The sequence below is a fragment of the Pristis pectinata genome, chromosome 10 (assembly GCF_009764475.1).
Source record: "Pristis pectinata isolate sPriPec2 chromosome 10, sPriPec2.1.pri, whole genome shotgun sequence".
Lineage (NCBI taxonomy): Eukaryota > Metazoa > Chordata > Chondrichthyes > Rhinopristiformes > Pristidae > Pristis > Pristis pectinata.
Window position 1 is genome coordinate 85475637 of NC_067414.1, and position 15800 is coordinate 85491436.

The following is a 15800-nucleotide window of genomic DNA, read 5'->3' on the forward strand; positions in this document are numbered from 1 at the left end:
TCTACCCCATCTCAGTCTTAAGTGGCTGTCCTCTTGTTCTGGACTCTCCCATGAGAGAAACATCATTTACCCAATTTAGCCCCCTAAGACTCTTTCATGTTTCAATAAGATTCCCTCTCGTGCTTCTGAACTCCCATGAGCGGAATCCTAACCTGTTTCATCTTGCCTTGTAGGAGAACCTCACCATGTGCAGAATCGTCCTAGTGAACTTTTTCTGAAATGCATTGAATGAAATAATATCTTTCCCTTAAACAAGAGTCTCACCACTGCCTTGTACTGTTGCAGTCAGACTTCCCTACTTTTATATTCCAACCTCCTTGAAATTACAGCCAACATTCTCTATTACCTGCTGTAGCTTTTGTTCCAGCTTTCTGTGCTTTATGCACAAGATGCCCCAGGTCCCAATCTGCTGGAGCTTTGAGGGTTTTCTCCATTTAGATAATATCCTGTACTTTTGTTCTTCCTTCCAAAGTGATCAACTTCATTTTCATACTCTTCTTGCCAATTTTTTGACCACTCGCTTAACCTATCAACATCTCTCTGTAAACTGTTAGTATCCTCCTCACAACTTCCGTTTCCATCTTTTTTTTCTTTTTGTTGTTGTTGACAACAAATTTGGCTTCCTTCCTCCAGGTCATTAACATGTATTGTAAATGGCTGCAGTCCCAGAACAGATCCCTGTGGCACCTAAGTGGTCACAGGTTGCCACCCTAAAAAAAAAATGACCCCTTTCATCCCTACTTCTTCAACACTGCCCCCCTCCCACATAAGGCACCAGAGACCAAGTCTCTCTTTACATTTAGATTTCTGGGCCCAAGGAGTATGGGGGAAGTGTAGGTATATGGTATTGAGATAGAGATCAGCCATGATCATATTGAATAGTTGAGTAGGTGTGAAAGGCAACAATGCTGTGGTACATAATTTGCCTGCAATTTACTGGTCCCACCAAGTTGTTCATTCACTGCTCCCTGTCCTTTGTTTAATGCAGATCCCTGGGGCCCATGTACTTTACATATGGAATCGTGTTTGGCTGTGGATCTTCGTTTGCCTACCAACCATCTCTTGTGATTCTGGGACATTATTTCAAGCAGCGCCTGGGACTGGTGAATGGGATTGTCACAGCAGGCAGCAGTGTTTTCACCATCGTCCTGCCCTTGCTCTTAAAACAGTTACTGCCAAAGATTGGGCTCAGCCATACATTGCGTGTCCTCAGTGCCTTCATGTTTGTGCTGCTTCTGGCGGGATTTACCTACAAACCCCTCTTGCCAGTGGAGGCCAACAGTAAATCCTCAAAACAAAAACTCAACATCAGAAAGGTCTTCAATGTGAAGATATGGAAATTCCTCGGGTACCGCATCTGGGCTCTTGGAATCCCAACTGCACTCTTCGGATACTTTGTGCCTTATGTTCACCTTGTAAGTATTTCCAATTGATTTAGTGAGGGTGCAGCATCAGTATCCATTTTATTTTCACATGCAAATATTTGACAATAGATTGCATGGGGTTATTTTTATTTCAGTACCTTGCAATCAAAAATGAAGGTGCTGTGGAGAGAGAGAGATGGTAAAGGCCATTTCTGTGTGGGTCCACATCATTCAAGCTATTTCACTGAGCACTTCATGGCTTAAACCTTGGTGGTGTGTCTGATGTCGGTACAGGAGGCAGATGAAATTATCCCCAATCCCGATGGCAGCTTGTTTCCTATCCCTGTCCGGATACTGTCTCAACCTGACCAACTCCAGACTCCTCCTGCCATCTGGTCCTTTTTCTTTCCTACCACTCACCTTACACAGTGAATGGCAGGACCCTGGGGAGTGTCGTTGAACAGAGATACGCGGGGTAAAAGTATGAAGTTTCCCTGAAGGTAGAGAAGAAGGCGTATGGTTATGTTAGCCTTCAGCCATGGTGTTGAGTACAAGAGTTGGGGCATCAGGTTACAGTTGTTGTTTAGGCTGCACTTGGAGTATTGTGTGCAATTCCAGTTGCTGTGCCATTAGGAAGGATGTAATTGGTTCTTTATTGTTACATGTACTGAGAACAGTAAATCTTTTGTTTGCGTGCCATCCAGACAGATCATTCCAAACAAGTACGTGAAGATAGTACAAAAAGAAAGCAATAAGAGAATGCAGAACATATTGTTACAGTTACGGAGAAAGTGCAGTGTGGGTAGACAATGTGCAAGGGACACATTGTGGTAGGTTGGAAGATCGAGAGTTCATCTTTGTCATATAAGAGGTCTGTTATAAGAAGAGATTGGATAGGCTGGGATTGTTTTCTCTGGAATGAGGGAGGCTGTGGGGTCACCTTATAAGGGTTTATAAAGTCATGAGGGGCATAGAGTAGGTAGTCGGTCTTTTTTCCCCAGGGGCTCTAAAACTAAAAGGCATAGGTTAGTGAGAGGGGAATACTCTTAAAGGGGGATCAGAGGGGCAAGTTTTTCCACACAGGGTGTTTGGTATATGGAATGAGCTGCCAGAGGAAGTGGCAGAGGCAGGTACAATTACAACATTTAGAAGACATTTGGACAGGTACATGGATAGGAATGGTTGAGAGGGATATGGGCAAATGGAATTGGCTTTGATGGGCATCTTGGTTGGCATGGATGTTGGGCCAAAGGTCCTGTTTCTGTGCAGCATAACTTTATGAATCTAATCTATAAACCTATGCCTTGTCTTAGATACACCCATCATGGGAAATAGTTTTACTACCTATCCCCTTCATAACTTTATATACCTCAATCAGGTCATCCCTCACTCTCTTCCACTCCAGAGAAAATTAACCCAGCCTATCCAGTCTCTATAATGTTTCGATCCAGGCAACATCTTGAGTCTCCCCTGCACCCTCTAGAGCAGAACTACACAATACTCCAGGTATGGCCTAACCAATGTTTTATGAAGAGGTAACATGATGTCCCACCTCTTGTATTCTTCGCCACAGCCAATGAAGACCAGCATCCCAAATGTCTTCAACACCTTACCCACCAGTGCTGCCACACTCATCCCAAATGTCCTCAACACCTTACCCACCAGTGCTGCCACACTCATCCCAAATGTCTTCAACACCTTACCCACCAGTGCTGCCACACTCATCCCAAATGTCTTCAACACCTTACCCACCAGTGCTGCCACACTCATCCCAAATGTCTTCAACACCTTACCCACCAGTGCTGCCACACTCAGGACTGTAACCTTGGTGTGGTTAAGGTACTGGATTAGTAATCAAAGGCCCAGATTACAAAATGCTGGACATGCTCTCAGCAGGTTAGTCTGCATCTATAGAGAGAGAAACCAGGTTGAGATTATGGGTCAATGAGCCCACATCAGGACAGCCCTGATCTCTAACAGATGCTGTCTGACCTGCCAAGTATTTCTAGCACTTTGTTTTTATTTCAGTTTCCCAGCATCTGTGGTTTTATTTTTCCAATTATTGATGAAGAGATGTGTTCAAAGCACCATGGCAACTGGGACACTTAAATTCGAGTAAATGAACCTGGAATTACAGAAGTGAGCTGGTCTCTGTATTGATTACCATGCAGCTAGCAGACTGTTGTAGACACCCATCTGGCTCCTGAGTCTCCTTCGGGAAGGAGGGAGATCTGTGTCCTTGCCAAATCTGATGTTTGACTCGAGACCCACCAATATGGTTAACAATCCCATGGAATTACCTAGCAAGCTGCCCAGCTCGGAAGACCAATTAGCAATGGTCACTGAGTGATGATCTAGCCAGTGACATCCACATCCCATAAACAAGTGAATTTAAATGAAAAATCACTATTCACACCCCCGAGTAAGGCTTGTAGGGACAAAAATAAGCATAAGTATCAGCGGCAGTGATTGAGTGATGAAGGATAACAATGATGTTGAAGGTGAAATCTGGAAATATGCAGCAGGCTGGGCAGAATCTGTGAGCAGGGAAAGAAGGTAACATTCATCCGAGCACTATTGCCCCAAAATATCGGCTCTGCATCTCTCTGTGGATGCTGCATGACCAGCTGAATATTTCTATCATTTTCTGCTTTTGGTTCTGAGTTTTAGGAGCCATAGGATTTAGCTTTCACCATAATGGTAGTGCTGGACAATTGTATCAAAACCAGGGGGTGAATGTTGAGGAAATGAACTAGTGAAGTATTGAGGAGACCGGAAGGCCCTGGTCAGTATCTGGTTTGGAAGTGTATTGGAGGCAATCCTTTACCTGGTTGGACTCCAAGGGATTGGGATTACCTGGTGAAACTGTAGCAGGGTGATGACATTTAATACACTCTCAAAGGTTTCTATTGATGACGATAAACTGGTTCATGACCAATGGCAATGTGTCTTTGATTGGAGTATTGCCTCTTCATGCTGCTACAGTTACTAGGAATTCAGGGTAACAAAGCCAAGAGGAACTGCTTACCTGCTGGATCATGAACTGTGGTTGGTAAGTGCAAACTAATACGAGGCACCACAGTGACTCACGGCAGAATCTGCAGATAGAAATGTCGACAGTCGAAAATAAAAACTAGTTCTCTACAACCACAGCAGGTCTGTTTAGAGGCCAAGTAGAGTGAGCAAGGAGTTACTGTCTCTTTAAGATGGTGCTTCTAAATTTTGATTGCATTAATGTTTATCTGATGTATTCGGAATCAGGTTTATTATCGCTGACGTATGTCGTAAAATTTTGTTGTTTTTCGGCAGCAGTGCAGTGCAAGACATAAAAATGATAAGTTACAAAATAGTGCAAAAGATGAATAGCAAGGTAGTGTTCGTGGACCGTTCAGAAATCTGAAGGCAGAGGGGAAGAAGCTGCTTCTGCTCGTGGAACAGATGACATGGGCTGTTGGAGTTCATCTTGCATCCTTATGCTCTTGGCTGCTTTTCAAAACCATCTTGGTTTCAATTTTCACAGTTGAACATCGTTTCAGCAGTTGCTTCCCTTTCCCCTCCCCCCCTGACCTCCTGCCTCCCAACCATTCCCTCCTCTCAATTACAAGATGATGTTGCTTAATGATAGCAGATTCCTCTTGGGCACAAGGGATTCTGCTGCCTTTTAAATATTTGTTTTTAACACCACCTTCTGTGCTTTGATTGTAGAATGTTTCCAGAGCATTTCTTTGCTATCCTTTCAGCAAGCATGACTTCATATTATTTCTGGATATTTGCTTCCATGCATGTGTTTGAAAGGCCAGGCTTGGCAGTTCTGCTCTTCAGCTGTGATGCTGAGTTTGGAAGCAATCAGAGGCAACTTTAAGGGGCTTGTCATTCCTCTTTCGGTTAAAGATGTAAAGACCTCTCCAGCCTTGCGACACTTCATTTATGCACACTGCACATGTGCATGAATGAACAGAACTGCACATATTATTAAACTGAAGTCCCTCTGAGGATCCCAAACAGTTTTGTTCTTTTGTCAGCAGTGTCTCTTTCAGATGAGACACAACCACAGCCTAGCCGGCCCTTGAATATGAAAGATGCCTGTGACGTCATTCCAAAGGTTTTGGGAGAGGGGGCACTGTTGCATATTAGCAAAGGCTACGGGGTGGGGGGGTTGGGGCGGAAGGCGAAGGAGAGGAGGCACTGCACTGTTGAGTGAGTGGACAGGTGATGCATGCCAGGACAGGTATCTGCATGGTTCAGGTAGCTACCCAGGGCAGGGAACTCTCAAGGATTCAGCAGTCTGTGAACAAAGAAATTTCTCCCCTCATTTCAGTCTTAAATGGCCTACCAGTATTCTGAGCCTGTGATTGGTAATTGGTTGATTGTTGTGGCATGTACCAACATACAGTGAAAAGCCTTTGTTTGCGTGCCATCCAGACAGATCATTCCATACATACAAGTACTTTGAGGTAGTATGAAAAGGGTGTGGGGGGAGAACAGTGCAGAATATAGTGTTAGTTACAGAGTGCAGTGCAGGAAGACAATAAGATGCAAGGGCTATGACTAGGTACATTGGGAGATCAAGAGTTCACCTTCGGTGCATGAGAGGTCTGCTCAAGAGTCTTGTAACAGCAGGATAGAAGTGGTTCTTGAGCCTGGTGGTATGTGTTCTCAAGTTTTTGTATCTTTTGCCTGATGGGATGGGGGGGGGGGGGAAAAGAATTCTAGACTCTCAGCTACATCTTTCCCCTATCTGCAGTATTGAGCCCTTTAATCCTTCCTTCTCTTTAGAGAACAGAGGCCTAGCCTGTGTGATCTCTCCTTGTATGACAGATCTACCATCCAGGAACAATTGTGGTGAATATTCTATGCACTCCCATCAATAACAAGTATATCTTAAGTAAGGAGACCAGAACTGTACACATTAATCCCAAATGCTGTCTCACAAGGCCCTGCATAATGACAAGGCATATCTTTACTCCTGTACTCAAATCCTCTAGCAATAAAGGCCAACATACTATTTGCCCACCTTTTTTAATGCCTGCTTGTACCTGCAGGATAGCTTTCTGTGACTTGTGTACAAGAACCCTAGGACCCTTTTGAACAGCAGTCTTTCCCAAGCTCTGGCCATTAAAACCTGCTCAGTATTTCTGCTCCCTGTTTGCCTGCCCAATATTTATCACTCAAACGACAAGCAAAACAAAAGATCTGGTTATTATCAGTTTGCTGTACAAGATTCACTTTCCTAGATTTCCATAAACACAACAATTCATTGATTATCCAGTGCTTTGGGACCTCTGAGGTTGAGGAATGCAAGTGACATGCACTCAGTGTCTGAACACGTGCGCACCTATGGCTGGTGTGAAACAACTGGCCCAGAGGCTGAATTCAAATCCTGCAGTCACAAATTGTGAAAGAGAATTCAGTAAATCTGATAACGAGTATGTGAGCTGATGGATTGCAAAACATAGGCTACTTAGCCTCTTAACACCTGTTCTGCTGTTTAATGAGATTATAGATGATCTGTGACCTTAATCATAAATCTGTCTTTTCCTGGTTTTAGCAAATATCCTTAAAGGAAGCACATCTGAAAGGAACAAAACAATCAAAATTTCTGTACGATATTAAGCTCCTGGTTTTCTGAAGCATTTTGGTGTCCTACGTGTTATAATCTATCTCAGAATGTGGTTCACTCTTGGGAAAGTGCAATAATACAATAAATCACATTCTGCTGATGTCTCAAGACATTTTTAAAAAATGACTCATTGCCCTGTGTTCCCTTTTCCAGGAGTCCGGTATTTTGAAATTGAGGGCACTCCCTCATTTTATTTTGTCGTGTTTTTTTTCCCACTCCCCTCACCCTTGTGTTACAAGGGTGGTCATATTGTGGTTAATCCAGATGCTTGCATCTTTTGGTGAAACAGCTATTTTGGAAATGCCTTTCAGTGTTTGACCTAAGCTGTCACAGTGACTCAAGTGCCCATATCTGCAGGACATTACACCCAGCACTCTCCTCCTCTGGAAGTATGAGAAGTGTGTGACTGTCTGCATGTGTGTTGCTGCTTATCCATCTGCTAATTGTGGGGAGCACCATGTAGAGCAGGAGGAGGCTACTTGGCCTCTTGAGCTTGCTCATAGAGAGAAATACAGCACAGAAGCAGGCCCTTTGGCCCACCGAGTCCACACTGACCATCAAACACTCATTTACAGTGATCCTATATGAATCCCCATGAATCCTTTTTTTGTTTTGTTCTCTCCACATTCTCATCATCTTCTTCCCACCACTTTCCCCCCCCCCTCAATTTTCTAACAGTCATCCACACACTTTACAGTGTTGATTAACCCACCAACCTGTGTGAGGAAGTCTGAGCACCCAGAGGAATGTGCAAACTCCACACAGGCAGGACTTGAGGTCAGGATTGAACCTGGGTCTCTGGTGCTGTGAGGCAGTGGCTCTAGTAACTGTGCCACTGTGGTGCTCCTGGTCATCATTCTTTTCCCATGCTCTTAAGAGTCTTGTGCCATAAAATTCACATTCAGTATGTGAATTCAGTATTATAGAAAATACACAAGATTATAAAATGCAAGCTACCTCGCTACTAGTGGTTGTCTTGTATTCCTAATCAGTAGATACCTGTCCCAGACTATACCCCAGGAAGATAAATGTAATATTGATCTTTTTAAGAGGAATGAAATTGAATATTGGAAAGTCTTGCTACCAAATATGCAAGTATGTGAATTAGAAGTAGGTCGCTTAGCCCCCCAGACCTGCCCCACCATTCAATAAGGTCATAGCTGATCACCTCAGCATTCCCATCTACCCCCAGTAACCTTTCACCCTTTTGCTCATTGTGTATCTATGTACTGTAGTGGCTAGCTACACACTACCAAATGAAGACACAGAGTCGCTGGTTTCGAAATCGAAGGTCGAATGCCGACCGGGGCGCGGTGCGCCTTTAATAGCCGAAAAATTCCCACGCTACAGTTCCCACACTGATGTCACGTGCAGGTCACCTGACCTTCCCACGCGCAGGCTTTCCCAGCCCAACACTGGGGAAGAAGGAGGGCCCCGCGCCATCTTGGATCGGGGCCTCTGACGACGTCACGATGTCAGGAGCCAGTTTGATGCCGGTGCGGTGAGTCGCTACATAAACCCCCCGCCCCCAGAACCGGCAATACTGTCACGAAGACCAGAATTAAATAAACTATGACTTGGGTGGCCTGCCCCTGCGCCGCACTTGCTGTACCGCCATGGGTTGATCTGAGTCTAAATGAGCCGGCTTCAGCTGGTCAACCGTAAACACCACCTCACGCCCCCCAATGTCCAGCATGAACGTAGATCCATTGTTCCTGACGACCCTGAACGGACCTTCATACGGCCGTTTGCAGCGGTGATCGGTGCGTGGCCCCTCCTGACGAAGACAACTTACAGTCTTGGAGGAAATTGGCATACGGGTCGGGGCCTGTCCGTGATGCGAGGTGGGAATCGGGGCCAGGTTGCCAAGCCGCTCACGCAGCCGGTCGAGCACCACGGTAGGTCCTTCCTCTGGCCCCAGAGGGGCTGGTAGGAACTAGCCCGAAATGACTAAGGGCATTCCGTAGACCATCTCTGCGGACGAGGCATGCAGGTCCTCTTTTGGCACGGTGCATATCCCCAGCAGGACCCAGGGGAGTTCGTCTACCCAGTTGGGCCCCTTAAGGCGGGCCACGAGTGCCGACTTCAGGTGGCGATGGAACCTCTCCACCAGCCCATTGGATTGCGGGTGATAGGCGGTGGTAAGGTGGATCCGGGAACCCCACAAGTCGGCGGCGGCGGCAGACCACAGGCCGAGGTGAATTGAGCTCCCCTGTCGGAAGTGATATGTGCTGGGACACCGAAACGGGCCACCCAAGTTGCCAAAAGGGCCCGTGCGCAGGACTGGGCAGAGGTATCTGCGAGGGAATGGCTTCAGGCCAGCGGGTAAACAGTCGACAATCATGAGGAGGTACCGCGCTCCTCGGGAGACTGGAAGGGGGCTGACCAGGTCGATATGGATATGGTTGAACCTCCGGCGGGTAGGCTGAAAATCCTGCAAGGGGGCCTTGACGTACTGCTGTACTTTCGAGGTCTGGCAGTGAGTGCAGGACCGGGCCCATTTGGAAACCTGTTTACGCAGGCTAGGCCAGACGAACTTATCTGACACCATCCGGACAGTAGTCCGGATGGATGGGTGTGCAAGGCCGTGGATGGTATCAAACACCCATCTGAGCCAGGCAGCTGGGACGATGGGGCGGGGTCTACCTGTGGAGATATCGCAGAGCAGGATGTGCTCACCGGGGCCTACCGGAAGGTCTTGCAGTCGCAGGCCTGAGACTGCAGTGTGGTAGCTGGGCATCTCCATGTCCGTTCGCTGTGCCTCCGCTAAGGCACCGAAATCCACCCCCTGGGATAAAACTTGGATGGTGGGCCGTGACAGTGCATCCGCGACCACGTTCTCTTTCCCCGACAGATGGCGGACGTCAGTGGTGAACTCCGAGATGTACGACAAGTGCCCTTGTTGCCGCGCTGACCAGGGATCTGAGACCTTGTTGAAGTTGAAGGTCAACGGCTTGTGGTCGGTAAAAGCTGTAAATGGCCTGCCCTCCAAGAAGTAACGGAAGTGTCTGATGGCCAGGTACAACGCCAACAGCTCGCGGTCGAAGGCGCTATATTTGAGTTCTGGTGGTCGAAGGTGCCTGTTGAAGAACGCCAGCGGTTGCCAACGCCCTTTGATAAGCTGTTCTAGCATGCCTCCAACCATTGTGCTGGAGGCGTCGACTGTGAGGGCAGTCAGGACGTCCGTGCGAGGATGCACCAACATGACCGCATCCACCAAGGCCTGCTTGGTTTCAATGAACGCGGTGTGAGCCTCTTCCGACCAAACAATGTCCTTGCTTCTGCCTGACAGGAGAGCAAACGACAGGCGCATGATGTGGGCCGTGGATGGTGTGAACCGGTGATAAAAGTTTACCATACCGAGGAATTTCCGCAGGCCCTTGATGGAGGTGGGTCTGGTGAAATGGCGGATGGCGTCAACCTTCGCAGGCAGGGGCGTGGTGCCGTGTTTGTCGATCCGATGACCCAGGAAATCGATTGTCTCCAGCCCGAATTGGCATTTGGCTGGGTTGATGGTCAGGCTGAAATCCCTCAGGCGAGAAAAGAGTTGGTGAAGGTGCGTGAAATGTTCCTGGCAGCTGTTGCTGGCGATCAAGATGTCGTCGAGGTATATGAAGACGAAGTCAAGGTCGCGCCCGACCGCGTCCATGAGTTGTTGGAAGGACTGAGCAGCATTCTTGAGACCAAAGGGCATCCGGACAAATTCAAAGAGGCCGAAAGGTGTGATCAGCGCCGTCTTCGGAATGTCGTCGGGATGCACCAGGATCTGGTGATACCTGTGGACGAGGTCGACCTTGGAAAAAATGGACCGCCCATGTGGGTTGGCAGCAAAGTCCTGAATGTGCAGCAGGGGGTACCAGTCTGGGGTAGTAATGTCGTTGAGGCGTCGGCAATCGCCACAGGGCCGCCAGCCTATGGCTGCTTTGGGGACCATGTGTAGCGGAGAGGCCCATGGGCTGTCCGACCTGCGGATGATCCCCAGCTCCTCCATTTTTCTGAATTCCTCCTTCGTGAGGTGGAGCTTGTCTGGGGGTAGCCGCCGGGCGTGGAGGGGAGGGCCCTGGGTGGGGATGTGGTGCTGGACGCCGTGCTTGGGCAAGGTGGTGGAGAAGTGGGGCGTTAGTATGGACGGAAACTCTGCCAGAACCCTGGCAAACTCGTTGGTCAACGTGGTGACGGAGTCGAGGTGTGGGGCCGGCAGCTTGGCCTCACCCAACGAGAACGTTTGGAAGGTCCTGGCATGTACCAAACGCTTACCCCACAGGTCAACCAGCAGACTGTTGGCACGAAGGAAGTCAGCCCCAAGGAGTGGTTGCGCGACGGCGGCCAGGATGAACCTCCAAGTAAAGTTGCAGGTGCTGAACTGGAGGTGTACCAACCTGGTGCCAAAGGTCCGAATGGCGCTGCTGTTGACGGTTCTGAGGGTGGGTCCTGGTGTACAGTTGCGAGTCTCGCAGCCTTTGGGAGGCACGACGTTGACTTCAGCTCTGGTGTCCACTAGGAACCGACGTCCGGAACGCCTGTCCCACACATGCAAGATGCTATCCAGGTGGCCAGCCGCCATAGCCATCAGCGGAGGCTGGCTCTGGTGTTTCCCGGAAACCGGCATGGTGGCCGGCATCTGTGGGTGACAGCGCCCCACCGCTGGTGGTAGAAATACCATTGGTCGGTCTGTGCCTCAGACCTGGTGGCGGGTGGGGAGCGTTCGATCGCCGGGTCTGGCCTGCTGGGCCGCTGGGTACGTGGCGTGGCAACGTGCATGATGGACGCCCCGCTCTCCTTTTTCGCCCGCCAAAGGACATCCGCCCGGGCGGCCACCTTCCAGGGTTTGCTGAAATCGGCATCCGCCAGGAGCAGGTGGATGTCATCGGGTAACTGCTCCAGGAAGATCTGCTCAAACAGTAGGCAGGGCTTATGCCCATCTGCCAGGGCCAACATCTCGTTCATGAGCCCAACCCATCGAGGTGGAGTAGGCGGGAGGCTCACTTGCGTCAGGAAAGGCCGAAAGTCTCGAGGAGGAGGGTGTTGAACTTATCGTCCTTCTTCTCCGGGGGTGCCTGGATGAAATCCTCGACCTGGGCGACGGTGTCTTGGTCGAGGGCGCCCACCACGTACTAGTACTTGGTGTCATCCCTGGTGATCTGGCGAACCTGGAACTGGGCCTCGGCCTGGTCAAACCAGACACTGGGCCGGAGGGTCCAGAAGGTGGGCAGTTTAAGGGCTACTGCCTGTACCTCTTGCTGTGCAGACATTGAGGGTCCAAAAACATTTGGGCCCGTCGGGGTCACCAATGTAGCGGCTAGCTACACACTACCAAATGAAGACACAGAATCGCTGGTTTCGAAATTGAAGGTTGAATGCCGACCGGGGTGCGGTGTGCCTTTAATAGCCGAAAAATTCCCGCGCTACACTTCCCGGGCTGACGTCACACACGGGTCTCCTGACCTTCCTGTGCGCGGGCTTCCCCAGCCCAACGCTGGGGAAGAAGGAGGGCCCCGCGCCATCTTGGATCGGGGCCTCTGACGACGTCGCGATGTCGGGAGCTGGTTCAATGCCGGTGTGGTGAGTCGCTACAGTACCTTTCAAAAATATTCAAAGACTCTGCTTTTACTTCCCCGCCCCCCCCCCCCCCCCCCCCCCCCCCCCCACCTTTTTTTTTGAGGAAATGAGTTCCAAAGACTGCACCATCTGAGAGAAACCCTTGGTTAAAATGAGTAACCACTTATTTTTAAACAGGGATTTCTACTTCCACCCCCCCCCCCCCCCCCCCCGCCCCCCACCAAAAGCTCTAGATTCTCTCTCATGGAATCATCCTCTCGACATTCACACTTCAGGATCTTGTATGCTTCAATATAGTCCCCTCTCAACCTTCTGATCTCCAGCAGATACAAGCAGGACAACATGACCATTTCAGCCATTAGTTGACAAAATCTTCCCTGAACTGTTTCCAACACTTAAATACTGTAGCCCAATTGTAGTTTCAACAACGCCTCTCTTAACTGAAACATAAGCTCCCTACTTTTGTATTCAATCTCTCTAGCAATAAATAGTAACATTCTGTGAGATTTCCCAGCTCCCTGCTGTACCTACATCTGAGGGGATTTTTTGTGAATGGTGCACCAGTCCACCCAGGTCCCTCTGCGTACATCAAGGTGGCAGATTTCTGCAGTGTGGAAATGCCAGCAACGTGGCAGGGCCTCTTATTTGGGTGAGCCTATCCAATGGGAATACCCACTGCAGATCAATGAAGGAAAGCAGCCAAGACTAATAGTGGTCTACCCCCACCAGAGTGCAGAAAGTAGTACCTGGTCATACTCTGGGCCTGATGCAATCCATTCAACTTCCTATGTTCACCAATCACTGCGATCAAAGCACTGCTCAGATTGTTGAGTATAACTAGAAGCTTTGCCAAGAGATGTTGCATATGAGGAATGCAAGTCAGAATTCCAAGCTTGCCTTTAGCAAAGATTCCTAGAGAATGGAGACAGATGTTGTACAGTCAAGTATCTCATCTTTCAGTGTAACATCTGCCTCTGTTCTGCTGGAACATCTGCACTTTCTGGCATTTACTAAAATCAGTGCATGCAGCTATAGGTAGCTATGGGGACACCTGCAATTAACCTGTTACTTCACTTGAACAGGGTTATTGTAAGGGGGTAGGACCTGATTATAAACCTTCCTGGTGCTGTTTATAGATTTGTTGACTCTTTAAAGACGGCTTATTCAAAGTGCATAAAATCTTTCTTCATGTGAAAAGATAACTAAATTAAAAGGAACTGGAATTTTCAGCTCATTGATGGCAAGCTAAATTTACTCTAAATACAAGGCATCTTTGAAGACCAACGAGACCGCAGATGCTGGAATCTAGAACTAATGGAAGAATTCAGTGGGCCAAGCAGTATCTGTAGAGGCAAAGGGATGGCCGACTGATGCAGTGTCTCAACCTGAAATATTGACTTGCACCTCTTTGCCTCCACACATGCTGCTTGACCTGCTTATTGTACAGGACGTTTTGTTTTATTTACTTCAGTGCTTTACTTTAACTGCTTTGTTGTTCCATGGCAGTGTTTCCTGAAGCCTTCAGACCATTGGAAGTGAGAGCCAGTTGAAGGCATGTGACTGCCACGTTAAGTGAATCCATAAGTTATGTTCCCATGAGCCAGTTACCCTCCAGTAGATTTCCTGTTCTGACACTGAGCATTGAACACTGGAAACCCACAGCTAGGCTCTCTTCAGCTGGGGGATAAATCCTTCATGGGCTAATTATTTCTACATAATTGAGCATGAAAAATGATGCCGTGTCATGTTCAGGCCGCCTGGTTTAAAGGATTAGGCATTTATTTTTCTAGTTGGAACTTACTGATTTGATTGAAGTGCTGTTTTGTTGGCACTTGCCCAAATCCACGAGGTTAGTTAGAAAAATAATGGTCCCATTTTTGAGTTCCTTGGATATTTCTGTACAGTATGTGCCAATTATGAAATAGCAGATTTAGAGATGAACATTGTTCTGAGAGTCATAGATACAGCACGGACATAGGCCTTTAGCCCATACTGAGCATTAAGCACCAATTTACACCAATCCTGCACCAAACCTATTTTATTCTACCCACAGTCTCATCAACTGTCAACCCCCCTCACCTGCCCCCCCCCCCCCCCCCCGACTCTATCACTTGCCTACTCACTTGGGGCAACTTGCAGTGGCCAATTGACCCGCACCTCTTTAGGATATTGAGGGCAGCCCCCTAGGTCACGGGGAGAACTCCACACAGACACCACTCTAGGTCAGGATTGAAACCATCTGATCATAAGATTATAGGAGCAGAATTAGGCCATTCAGCCCATCATGTCTGCTCTGCCATTCAATCATGGCTGATATTTTAACCCCCTTCTCCTGCCTTTGTACCCCTTATCTTCCCCCCCCCCCCCTTACCAATCAAGAACCTGTCAATCTCTGCCTTAAATACGTCCAATGACTTGGCTTCCACAGCCCTTTGTGACAACTAATTCTCCACCCTGTAGCTGGAGAAATTCCTCCTCATCCCAGCTTCAAAGGATGTCCCTTTTATTCTGAGGCCGTGCCCTCAGATCTTAGACTCTACTATTAATGGATATATCCTCTCCATGTCCACTCGATCCAGGCCTTTCAATATTCGGTAGTTTTCAATGAGACCCCATGTCATCCTTTGGAACTCCCATTGAGTACAGGGCCAGAGACATCAAACACTCCTCATGTGTTAAGCCTTTCATTCCTGGGATCGATCGTGTGAACCTCCTCTGGACCCTCTCCAGGCTCAACACACCCTTCCTTAGATATGGGGCCAAAAATTGCTCAATATTCCAAATGTGGTCTGACCAAGGCTTTATAAAGCCTTGGCAGTAAGTACATCCTTGCTTTTATATTCTCCTCCTCTCGATACCCAAGTTGCTGGTGCTGCAAAGCAGCAGCTTTTCTAGTTGCATCGCTGTTGCCACGTAGTTGGGTGGTAATCACTATTGTGCATTTTCCCACTTGACACTTCACACTTGAAAGTTTGTGCTGGTTAAATTGACAAACTGAATAGATATACAGGAAATACATTCAGTAATCTAAACAATATTCTATATTCTTTACTTATCTGTTCATTCATGTTGCCTGCTCTATTCATGCTATTAATACCACAGACATGAGACGTTGCTTATTAGGGTCAGAGTGACATTTTAAAAGAAGCAGTTTGACATTAACTTTGATGTATTTTTATCAGTGGGTAAAATGATGGGGCCTATGGCTTTGGAATTAGCAGTTTCTGGGATTAAATGGATTGCTAATCCCCAGATTA

At 48.0% G+C, this 15800-nt stretch overlaps 1 protein-coding gene across 1 annotated transcript in view; it reads left to right on the forward strand.

Moving 5' to 3' along the window:
- slc16a10 (solute carrier family 16 member 10) overlaps positions 1-15800 on the forward strand; it is a 106286-nt gene that overhangs the window by 62017 nt on the left and 28469 nt on the right. The window contains exon 3 of the mRNA XM_052024210.1: positions 989-1415. Coding sequence (XP_051880170.1) covers positions 989-1415 — 427 coding nt within the window. The remainder of the gene's footprint in view (positions 1-988; positions 1416-15800) is intronic.